The sequence below is a fragment of the Erinaceus europaeus genome, chromosome 18 (genome assembly GCF_950295315.1).
Source record: "Erinaceus europaeus chromosome 18, mEriEur2.1, whole genome shotgun sequence".
NCBI classification, from domain to species: Eukaryota; Metazoa; Chordata; class Mammalia; order Eulipotyphla; family Erinaceidae; genus Erinaceus; species Erinaceus europaeus.
Genome location: NC_080179.1, coordinates 26,111,727 through 26,124,561, shown reverse-complemented (window position 1 = coordinate 26,124,561; position 12,835 = coordinate 26,111,727). Strand labels below are relative to the sequence as shown.

At 35.1% G+C, this 12,835-nt stretch overlaps 1 protein-coding gene across 7 annotated transcripts in view; it reads right to left on the bottom strand.

Annotated features, from left to right (window-relative positions):
* The window catches only part of SCN3A (sodium voltage-gated channel alpha subunit 3), a 123,154-nt gene that overhangs the window by 18,680 nt on the left and 91,639 nt on the right, over window positions 1-12,835 (bottom strand). For all 7 annotated transcript variants that reach the window (XM_060177786.1, XM_060177785.1, XM_060177789.1 and 4 more), the window contains 3 exons: window positions 7,659-7,779; window positions 6,370-6,524; window positions 5,479-5,652 (listed from right to left, as the gene is read on the bottom strand). In XM_060177786.1, coding sequence (XP_060033769.1) covers window positions 5,479-5,652; window positions 6,370-6,524; window positions 7,659-7,779 — 450 coding nt within the window. The remainder of the gene's footprint in view (window positions 1-5,478; window positions 5,653-6,369; window positions 6,525-7,658; window positions 7,780-12,835) is intronic.

Here is a 12,835-nt window from a genome sequence, read left to right as displayed (position 1 = left end):
ATGTCGTCATTGTTAGGACAGAGAGAAATGGAGAGAAAAGGGGAGAAAGAGAGTGGGAGAGAAAGATAGACACCTGCAGACCTGCTTCACCGCCTGTGAAGCGACTGCCCTGCAGGTGGGGAGCTGGGGGTTTGAACCGGGATTCTAATGCCGGCCCTTGTGCTTTGCACCACCTGCTCTTAACCCACTGCACTCCTGCCCGACTCCCCCATGCATGGTTTTTAAGACGAAAAATGGACCATGTGAATCCTCTTAATGGAAGTGTTTGATGAGGTCGTAACTGGAGGTAGGAAGAACACTTAGTAAGCCAATGCTTGTTCTAATTAGTCATAGCACTATTAGTGTGATGTGATATTCTCTGTCCTTAATTCATTTATTGGTTGGCCACACAGAAGAAAATGTGCTTGTTGGTAAGATGTGAAGTGTGAAAAAGAGAAATTGAAAATCATGTTGGCTTAGTTTCATAGGTATGGCATGATAAGACTAACCAAGAACTTTTTTTTTTTTTTTTTAGAAAAGCATACACTTCAATGGAATAAAGAATTTTATATTGTTGAATTAATTGGATTATTTTATTATAATTGGCCAAAGAGGAATACTTTATTAATACATTGATATTACTAAAATCCCCCCACCCCTTTCCCTTGCCATCAGGGTTATTGCTGGGGTTTGGTGCTTACACAACAAATTTATTGCTCTCAGGCTTTTTTTTTTTTTTTTTTTAGAGAGACAGAAAACAAGAGACTAAAGGTTTGTATCACCTCCTAACCCATATGTTCAAACCTGGTCTATAATGTGATGGTAAGGGGGGTGGCTATAAGATATTTTAGGTCATGAAAATGATTAATGCTTTGTAAAGCAGTTTCAGAGTTGACTAGGCATTCCTTGATTTGAGAACAAACTATTGATAGAAGATGTGCAGTTAAGGAAATTAAGTATTTTTTGTTCAACAGATGAGTGGCTGAGCAAGTTGTGGTCTATATACTATGCAATGGAATACTACTCAGCTATCAAAAATGGTGATTTCACTGTTTTGAGCCCATCTTGGATGGAAATTGAAGAAATCATGTTAAGTGAAATAAATCAGAAACAGAAGGATGAATATTTCTGTTGATCTCACTCACAGACAGAAGTTGTAAAACAAGATCAGAAGAGAAAACACTAAGCAGAACTTGAACTGGAATTGGTGTATTGCATCAAAGTAAAAGACACTGAGGTGCTTAGTGGGGAGCATAAAGGTCCTGGAAAAGGATGACAGAGGACCTAGTGGGGGTTGTATTGTTATGTGGAAAACTGAGAAATGTTATGCATGTACAGACTCTTGTGTTTATTGTCAAATGTAAAGCATTAATCTCCCAATAAAGGAAAAAAAAAACTTTTTTGTTTTTGTTGTCAGGGTTTTACTACTCTGGGCCAAATATTTCCGACAAAGACAACAAACAGAGGAAGAAAGGGAAAGACACCACAACACCATAGTTTCCTCCAGTGTGGTGGCATCTGGGCTTAAACCTGTGTTATGTCTGGCAGTTCAGGTGAGCTCTCTCCATAGCTGAAGTGATAACATCTTTCCATAGATAAATATCTCAAGGTGTGAAAGCATATTTCTTTGCAGTATTTCACTTACACCTCAGTTATTTTTGTTTTTATTATTGTTTTAATTTACTAAACAAATGAGTGTTTGTTTAGTTTTGTTTTAGCGAAATACCTAGTGAACTGTGAAGTGTTTGTAAGTATTTCTGCATTTCCAAAACCTTTTATTATTTTTTAATGCAGTGTGAGGGATTTAAGTAAGAGTTTTGCACATCTATATTAGCTCTAAGCCATGCCAGTGGTCCAGCTTTTTTCTGTTTTTCAGAATGAGGAGACAGTGAGAAATACAGAGACAGAGACAGACTGCAAGACCAAAATACTGCTTTACCATCTTTGAGTTCTCCTTGCTGGGGGTTGAATTCAGAACCTCATAATTTCAGGTAGGTATGTTATAGCTGAGCCATCTCTTCAATCTTCAAAATGTGTTTTAACATATATTTATTTTAGTCTAATAGATGCAGTATTCTGAGAATAAATAGTTATCTGAGGTTTCATTTTATTCATGTACTTAAACTGGTGATTTGGGCAAATAAACTATTCTTATTTCTAATAACATAAAGCTTTTAACTACCTAGTTTTACATTTAAAAATTTAAGCTCACAAAAGGGGAATGATTTTGGAAGCACCATTTTTAGTCATTGATATATATATATACTTTTAGGGAGTTGCGTGGTAACGCAGCGGGTTAAGCGCTCTTGGTGCAAAGCACAAGGACCAGCATAAGGATATATATACTTTTAGATTACTCAAAAGATATACAAGTATGTAAACATAGTGCGAAATCCCTGTTACCAAAATATTTTGTATTATATTTTCTATGTCGAGCAGTATATGAATATACTTAAAGCACAATGTAAATATTTTAGAACATTTTAGTTTTGTAGTAAATATAAACATTTTAGTAAATTTCAAAAATTTGGGGGAATTTGTCACATTTATAAATGATCTTTATACATGAAAATATCTTTTTGAACTGTAGAGGTTTCTTAAATGTAGTGTTGGATCTTTCCAAGGAAAAGCTGGAGATTATAAAGGTAAAATCCAAAGCCAGTCTGAACTTTTGAACTTTTATATTTCTCTCTCTCTATCTCTTTTAAATACACACACACACACACACACACACACACACACACACACACACACACACACACACACCAGGTAGAAAATAAAATGTGTGGGCAAGAGAACTTGAATTGAGAATAAAAAAAATTAGTTACTTTCAGCATTTTTAGTAATTACTTGTGCTATTTTAAGGAAAAAAAATTTACATGGAGGCTTCAGTTTCCATGTCCAGAATAAAGGCTAGTTATTCTTTAAAGTTCACTACAGCTGCAGAGTATGAGACTATTAGACTTCTTTTTAGGAAGCTTTTGAAGACAATTTTGAGATTTAACTCTATTAGTAATTTAGGATTAACCATGAAATTGAAAGTCACTTTTTGTCTATTAAAAGCAACTTGGGGGGGTGGTGGCATACCTGGTTAAGTGTATGTATTGCTATGCACCAATATTCAAGTTCAAGCTCCCAACTCCCACCTGCTGGGGGAAAGCTTCATGAGTGGTAAAGCAGGGCTGCAAATGTCTTTCTGTCTCTCTCTGCCTTTTCTACCTCCCCCTCCCTCTCAGCTTCTCTCTGTTCTATCAAATACAGTTAAAAAAAAGATTTTTTTAAAAAGCAACTTAGCAGCCAATTGCATATGAATCCATAGGGTTAAATACATTCTGGTTCTAGAATTACGAGTCTGTATGTATGTGGAGAGAAAGTGAAGTAGAATTGAGATAGGCCCACAGTTGTCAGTAGTGATAAAAAGAATGAATACACATACAGCAACCATTGATTCATACTGGAAACAGCTAGAGTTAAAAATAAAGTGTTTTATGATTGCTAGGGAACAACTAGAAATAGTGTCTAGTGCACTTGTTTTTTGGGGGTTGGGAAGCTATGAAATCCTGAGCAATAGAATATCATGAACTTTAAAGAACCAGATGACTGCTATTATGCTCCAGTGCTTCTCCATCATTTGAAATTAAAATAAAAAAAATAGGCTGCAAGTCAGACATATTCCATAACTGTCAATCCCCCTAAGACTATTCACTTTGAGGTAAACAGACTGAAATGTAGGGTTTCTACACCTAACTTTATACATAGTAAACATCTGATTAGCTTTTGAGATATATAGCTATAGTACTATGTATGAAAATATATTTTATTTTCTTCTGAATCTCCATGACTACATAAAGTTATGCAAATGAGGCCAGTGTTTCTATATTTAGAAGAGATAGCATAATGGTTATGCAAAACACTTTTTTAAAAAATATTTATTTATTCCCTTTTGTTGCCCTTGTTTTATTGTTGTAGTCATTATTGTTGTCATTGTTGTATAGGACAAAGAAATGGAGAGAGGAGGGGAAGACACAGAGAGAGAAATATAGACACCTGCAGACCTGCTTCACCACCTTTGAAACGACTCCCCTACAGGTGGGGAGCCGGGGGCTCGAACCGGGATCCTTGAGCTGGTCCTTGTGCTTTGCGCCATGTGTGCTTAACCCACTGTGCTACTGCCTGACTCCCCTGCAAAAAGACTTTCATGCCTGAGGCTCCACAGTCTCAGAATCCATCCCCCACACCACCATAAACCAGAGCTGAGCAGTCGTCTGGTTGCACTTTTTCTCTCTGCATCTCTTTCTCATTAAAATAGAACAAAATACATTTTTAGAAAAGAAGTTTAAAAGACACTCTTCTGAACGAATCTTCTGAGAACCCAAGTGTCTATATATCAGTGAGAGTGAATGAGAAGTTCTCTCCTCATCTACAGGAAAAAAAAAAAATATATATATATATATATATATTTGTCTTTTGGGGTATATATATATAAATGAACAAGCAAATGTGTTATTATTACTTAGTAAAATTTACTCCAAAAAGATATTAAAAATGCAATACCCAATCTTCATATCTACCTCAAGTTTTTGAAGTGTTTTTTATGGTATTCCATATGACTTAATCAATTTTTTTTTAGCTCTTTGTTACTTACTTTGTGGTTATTGACTTTAATAAAAAGATCTCTCTGCTTGTGACACAGTCCTCTGTTTTCTCTTGCTACTGTCTACATTTCTGAGAACTCTTCTGAGGCCTTGGTGGTGGCACACCTGGGTACCATGTACTAGGGATTGAGCCCCAGCTCTCCACCTGGAGGTAGTATGCTTCACCCCTGGTGAAGCAAACGTTGCAGATGTCTCTCTGTTTCTTTTCTTATCTATCGCCCCTTCCCCTCTCAATTTCTCTCTGCCCTATCAAATAAAGAAAAAAATAATAAAGGCTGCTGGGAGCAGTGGATTTATCCTGTGGGCCTCCCAGCAATAAACCTTGTGGGAAAGAAAAAAAAAACAAACAAAAAACCTCTTCTACTATTTCCTTGATACTTCCCTTATTTTAAAAAAGTAAATAAAAATGTTATCATTTAGGGGGTCAAGCAGTAGTGCAGCAGGTTAAGCGCATATGGCACAAAGCAAAAGGACCAGTGTAAGGATCTGGGTTTGAACCCCTGGCTCCCCATCTGCAGGGAGGTTGCTTCATAAGCAGTGAAGCAGGTCTGCAAGTGTTTGTCTTTCTCTCCCCCTCTTTGCCTCCCCCACCTCAATTTCTCTGTCCTATCCAACAACAATAATAATGACAACAACAAGGGCAACAAAATGAAAAAAAAAAAGGCCTCCAGTGAGTTTGTAGTGCAGGCACAGAGCCTCATAATAACTCTGGAGGCAAAAAATAAAAAGTCATCATTTTACTGAAACCAGATATTTCAAGCCAGGGGTTTAGTTACAGAAATAAACTAAATGTCAAATGTACCTCTATTAACAATAACTTCATGAAATTACTCAAGATACTTACATCAACAATTAGAAAATCCAACCAGCACCAGGCATTAGTGAAATATGTCTGAAATCCATAAGCCACCCATTTGAGAAGCATTTCCAGAATGAATATGTATGTGAAGACCTTGTCAGCATATTCTAGCATAGTTTTTATAGTCTTCCGTTGTTCAATGTATATATCTTCAAAAGCCTGTAAATTAAGAATATTTTCATTTCACAGAATGGCTTGCTTCCTCCCTTACCATGATGACATTACTTAGTATAGCATTGGACACATAGCAATAGTTTGATAAATATTGGGCCATATCAGAGAAATAATAACCGTTAAACAACATGTAAATACTAAAGCTTACATAAGGTACTGGTAAGGAAATGGGCCTCTCTTTATTGATTTAGAATGTTCTTTCCTGCATCTTAGCCCAATACTTCCCTCAGTTAGACCTATTTTTAGAGCAGAAATATGAACACAGAAAATGACTAGAAAGAAATAGTTATGCTAAGTGGGGATAGAATTAGCCTATTAGAAGGTGACTTTCTATGACTCACTGAATTATCTAGCTTATTTTGAAAGAAAAAAAATTGACAAATAAACAAAATTACACCTTTAGTCCAGAGTTGTTAAGAGGGAAAACTAGATGGTACTTGATATTAGAGTTAATATAGCTACACAATGCCTTTGTAAATGGTTTATCGTCACAGAGACAATAAACACCAGATGAGAAATTCCATCTGGCTGTTTCATTGTTCTGATTTACTCTGTACTGAATTTTGCAATGTCAAATCAAGGGTGCCAAACTCAGCAAGGTATAGTGTGCCTCCTCTTCTGGTTCCTAAACTTGGTGTAGACTTCCTGTATCTTTGGTGGAGAATACGTGATTTTACAAGATCCTTTATTCACTTCACTTACCAAAGCACCACTACTGAGAAGGATCATGAAGACAATGAAAGTCTCAAACCAGTTATGTTCAACAATGCTGTAGCAAGTTTTTCGAAGATTCCACCAGATCTTTCCCTTGCCTTCTTCTATACTTACTTGACAGAATGGGAACTTTTTAATACATCCTAAAAATAACATTAAATATAGTAAATCAGGAAAAATAAAAGCATTTTTACTGTTATTTAGGAACATAAGGAAAGTTGTTGCTCCTATCCCATTTTAATTTTAGGTCATCTTTTTATAGCAAAACTTGCTTCACCCCTTGTTATTGTAAGCATTTCTCCTGTAGAATGAATCCCCACTCAGACTTACACACTTACCCTCCTACAATTTGGGGAATACTTTACTCAGAGTTGCTTGAGTGTAATTGCTTTCATTCTTTAGCACTAGTTGTGCTCTCTCTTAGCCTAAAGGCCTCTGGGTAAAGTAGAGTTCAATAAGACTTCTCAGGCCTGGAGAAAATCTACATGTTGAAATTGTATATTTTCCTTTGGATAAGGTTCTAGGTTGTCACTCCTTTTCATGCACGGAAAATCCCCATGTTTTCTAAGGTATCAGCCTCTGTCAGTTTTCCTCAGCTAATTTATTTTCAGCCTCGGTGCTTTTCTTAGTCACACCTGTGATTCATCTTGTCAGTCAGTATCTCTTATTCATTTGTCCTCCTCCTCAGCTTTCATGTTATTTCAAAATCACCTCCATTATTTTCCTTTAACATTTTGCTACGACTCAGAATTAAATCCAATGACACTGAATCAACAAATCTTAACTGATTTGTGTGTAAGACACCTTACTGGCTGCTGTGAACGCAACAACTGCTCTCCTTATCAAGGCTTAACAAACCATATACATCTAACTTAGCTTTGATGTTAGCACAAATTGTCCGCATCTTAAACTGTAAGGGATAAGGGACAACTACTGAGAATCCATGAATAAAATTATGCCCTTGCCAAGTAGATCTAAAGGAATTGTTATGCCAAGATGACATTTTATAATGCCATTTATCTCATAAGGTACTTTGTGCACATTTTGGAGAGAAAAAAACAAACAAAAAATAGCAAAATACCTTAGTTGCTGAGACACATTCATTTTTATAGTATGATATAGAAATATCAATATTTTGATTTTGAAAGAAAAGTAGAAAACAAAGGTAAATAGGATTCTCCTTTAACTGATATATATGTATATGTATGTATATATATATATATGAGAGAGACTTCATAAGGAAAGAGGAGAGTCTGCATATATCATTTGCTTTTTACCTTCAGTAAAACAGGCTTCTGGTTTAAGGTCTTCTTCTGGTTCAGTTTCTGCTTGTTCACCTTCTCGGGGTGGAGCAACATCAACGGTGCTTCCTTCAGAGGAGCTGGTCGCATTTAATTTCTGGGAACATAACCCCATTTCAAAGCTGTGATTTTTCTATTATTCAACTATGGGTTTTTCTATGCAAAAAGGTGCTATGACTTTTCTGACAAACCAATCACTCTGTCATTGTCTGTCATAGTGTGAAAAAATGGAAGTTATAACACTTGACTATATCAGTATTAGTGATAATACCAAAATAATAATTTAGCATAACTAAGTTCCTATTATTCAAAACAATAAAAATGTAACCACTGACCCGATTCAAATAAATAAAAAATTATTAGGCAGCATTCAATATTGGTGATTTGGAAAGAATGAATTATACTGATTAACTTGTTGCAAGATCACCATTTACGTATGAATACTATGTGAAAATAATTTAATCAATTAATTCTCAGGACAATACAAGGATACATTGAAATTTTTTTGTTATACTGACATCTATTACTGATTATTTTAATTAAAACGCATCAAATCAAACTGTAATTTCCACCTTTTATGATGGAAATTTTCAGAGGGCAGTGAACATTACCAGTTGTCTCTAAGTACACTCCATGTTTCTGTAATTTTAGAAAGGAAGAACGGCACATTAACATTTGTCATGGTCATTATATTTCAACTTTGAGCTATATTTTTCTCTGGCTTACATAATTTTCTTACATTACTTGCAGAAACATGATGGATCTCTCTTTTTTTTCATCTGAAGATGTTTAAATGAATTCAGTACTTGCCAAAGAATTTTTAATGAAATGGAAATTTCTTCATAAATGGCACTGTCTAGAACCTGTATAGACTTTTACTAACAGGGCATTGTGAATTCAACTTGTGATCAGACTGTGGATTTTTCCTTTAAATAAATCACTGTGACATATCACATGGTTATGTAGTACTATTTAAATAATATAGGAAATATATACCTAAGAAGCTTTCTCAGATCACTGTGAAGATATTACAGATGGATGGATATACAGTGTTTTATAAAAACTGATGCATATAATGATATACAATTCAACTTGGAATATGCTGAGGAGAGAAACAAAGCCACTAGTTCTTGACTGATAGCTCCTACTATTAATATAGTACAAGGATTTTAAAAAATATATTTATTCCATTTTGTTGCCCTTATTTTATTGTTGTAGTTATTATTGTTGTCGTCGTTGTTGGATAGGACAGAGAGAAATGTAGAGAGGAGGGGAAGACAGAGAGGGGGAGAGAAAGATAGACACCTGCAGACCTGCTTCATCGCCTGTGAAGCGACTCCCCTACAGGTGGGGAGCCGGGCCTCCAACAGGGATGCTTGAGCTGGTCTTTGTGCTTTGCGCCACCTGCGCTTACCTCGCTGCCTTAACTCGCTGCGCTACCACCCGATTCCCTAGTACAAGTATTTTTATCATTACTTTTCTCTAATTTTTAGAGAAATAGGAAGGTCAATGGATATATTTTTCTAATTTTTTATATTTATTTTCCCTTGTTTTTCATTGTTGTTGTAGTTATTGTTGTTATTGATGTCGTCGTTACATAGGACAGAGAGAAATGGAGAGAGGAGGGGAAGACAGCAAGGAGGAGAGAAAGGTAGACACCTGCAAACCTGCTTCACTGCCTGTGAAGTGACTCCCCTGCAGGTGGGGAGCCAGGGGCTCAAACCAGGATCCTTACGCCTGTCTTTGCGTTTTGTGCCACGTGCGCTTCACTTGCTGCGCTACTGCCTGACTCCTGGATATATTCTTCTAACAGGATTTTTCTGCTTCTCACAGCCAGAATATCTTTATTTTTCAAAAAAGAGTCTGCTGAAGCTACAGCTGGATATGACTGCAATAGCTTCTGGTATAATGAAGAAAATTATGAATAATTATCTGTACCCTGTAACTCTTCCCTTCCTAATTCACTTGTGTGTTTTGTATTGGATACTAAGCTTTCTTTTTTCCTTCTTTTCTTCCTTCCTTCTTTCCTTCCTTCCTCTTTTCTTCCCTTCTTTCTTCCATCCTTTTCTCTTCCTCACTCTCCCTTTCTCTTTTCCATTCTTTATTTTCTCTCTTTATTTAAAAAATTTTATTTAATTTGATAGGAAAGAGAGAAATTGAGAGGGAAAGGAGAGAGAAACAAGAAATGAGAGAGAGAGACCTACAGCACTTCTTCACTTCTAGTGAAATCCCCCCCCCAAAGTGGGGGAGGGACTAGAGGTTTGAACCCAGATCCTACCTCGTATATTAATGTTTAATATGTGTGCTTAACTGGGTGCACCACTCCCTAGCCCCGTGGACATTGACTTTTCAGGAGTGGAGGCAATAAATAAAACCAGTGAGAAACTAATTATTTTTAGGTTACTATTTTTTTTTTATATCTCTTCTTCCTTTCACAAATACGGTCTTACTATCGATCTAAGCCTGACCATGGTTCATTTCCTTTAAAAATCTTTTTTTTTCCCTATGCCCACTCCCCACTTAGAGAGAATACATAATAATTTATGTAATTTCTTCTTTCCATTTTATGTATAACTCATTCATGGTCTTGATAATAATTAAATTAATTAAAATGCATTATAAAATGCACTTAGAGGCCTGTAAGACAGAATAATGATTATGCAAAAGATTTTCATGTCTAAGTCTCTGAGGTCCCAGGTTCAATTCTTAGTACCACCATAAGCCAGGGCTGAGCAGTATTCTGGTGTCCACCTCTGTTTTTGTCTCTCTCTGGATCTTTTTCTCTGTATCTTGCTCCCTCATTAATATAAAATAAAAAATTAAAAAATAAAATGCATTTTGCTCATAAGTGAACATCTTTTAATTAATCACATTTTGAATATTAAAACACATGGTAATTTCAAAATGTTTCCCTGAGAATTGGCAGATATTTAGCAAGAAATACGAAGAAAGTAATAGATATATCTCTGCACACATATACTTTTCTATTTGAAAACTTTTTATACTCACTCATCACATTCCTTTTTATCATTATTATTGTCGATAATTGTGAGGCATTCGGGTTTTTCATTACAGTTATCTGCAATATATTTTATAGGTGCTTATAATTTAAATACAAATACTTATTTAAGGCAAGCCTTTCACAAAGCAAGTAGTAGTAGTGGTACCCACTAACCTGAATAGTAATTGAATCTATTGTTAGCCAAGTATTGATCTCTAGATGTATTTTATTGTTGATACTAATTTGTAGGTTATAAGCATTTGTGAATGTGGTTACCATGCTTATGTATAATAATCACAATTTTGTAAATGACTATGAATAGTAGATATTCATACATCTTAAAAGCAGAAGGGATAGATATCCTGGAGGTGGCTCAGTGTATAAAGCATAGGACTCTCAAACTAGAGGGTCTGAGTTCAAGTTCCACAACTGCACCAGAATGATGTTTTGACTCTCCCTTTTTCCTCCTATCATAAATAAATAAATAAATAGATAGATAAACACCATATTTAAAAATAATAGAAGGTAACTGGAGTAAGTTAATTCACCTCTGTCTGACATTATTAGGTATTAACATCCCTTTTGAAAAAGGCTGAAGAATCAACTCTGCAAATATTTTGCCTTCTTAAGTGAGCAGATCTCATTTTACATAAAGAATTGTGTCAGTGTTATCCAATAACTTTTCTGATGACAAAGACAATTTTTTAGAGGCCAGGTATTGGTTTACCTTTTAGAGTGCACATGTTACCAAAGACCCTAGTTCAAGCCCCAGGCCATCATGGGGAGCATGGATAGTAGAGAGTTATGAGTAGTACTTCATTGTCTCTTATTCTTTCTCTCTCTCTCTGTCTCTCTCTCTCTGTCTCTGTCTCTCTCTCTCTCAATCAATCAAGACAAAAATATAGCCACAAGGAGCAGTGGAGTCATACAGGCACTGAGCCCCACTAATAACCTTAGTGGCAATAAATAAGTAAACAAACAAATACAATGAGTTTTAGTATTTATACTGTAGAAAGCATAATGGAAAGCTTAGAGAGAAAATTGCAAATTAAATATCTACAAAGCTGCCTTGATCCTAATACGTCAAAGACATTATAAAAGATAATTGAGGGCCAGGTGTTGGAGCATCCAGTAGAGTGCACATATTAACATATGCAAGGACCCAGGTTCAAGTCGCCTGTCCCCACCTGCAGTGGGAAGCTTCAGCAGAAGCAAACAATGCTGCAGGTATTTTTCTCTCTCCCTATTCCTTCTTAATATTTCCCTGTCTCTATCCAAAGAAGAAACGAATGGCTACCAGGAGTGGTGAATTTGTTATGCGGGCACCAAGACCCATTGAGAAGTCTAGTAACTGTAAAAAGTAAGAAATAAATTTGATAGACTTGTTCATTTCACTAACAAAAGTGTTTTGTCAGATGCTCCTTTTATTATAAAGGCTTGAAATAAAATTAATCCTTTCTAAATTGGAAAGCCAGACATTAATGTTGTAATCTGTACAGGACATATTATTGTCAGAAAAAAGTACATATATTTTATTTTAGAAAGTTAATTAAAATGCAATTACATAAAATTTCAAAAGTTGTGAATTTACCTACATTTATAAGTTGAATATTATATATTACATATGATATATTCTTAATTAAGTTACAACTTTTGAATGATGGCATATCATTTGGTATACTTTAGTCACTTTTACATAAAGAATTACACTGCTATACTTTTAAATTGCTAATTTATACCTTAGAAAAATACTACATGAGCATTTAAAATTATATTGATAATATATTTATCACATCTGTACACTGATAAAATGTTATCTACATAACCTAAACATTTCTCAGTAGAGGTCAATACTTTGGCAACCATAGCAAAAATAATTTTCAAAATGATTTAAATACATGTAATTGATCTCAAAAGTAAAAGACTCATGATAAACAAAAACAAACTTACTTTATTTATATTGCCATATCTGTGATACTATGATATAAAAAAAGAAACCTGAAATGAAATTTTCTATATTAAAGAAATTGATGACTGTACTAAATAACTATAATGCATGTTCTGAAGTATTTAGGAAAACTAATTAGGCATATAGGCATGGCAACAGAAAACTTCAAGATAAAGCTACATAGTACAAGTTCAAATTTGTTTT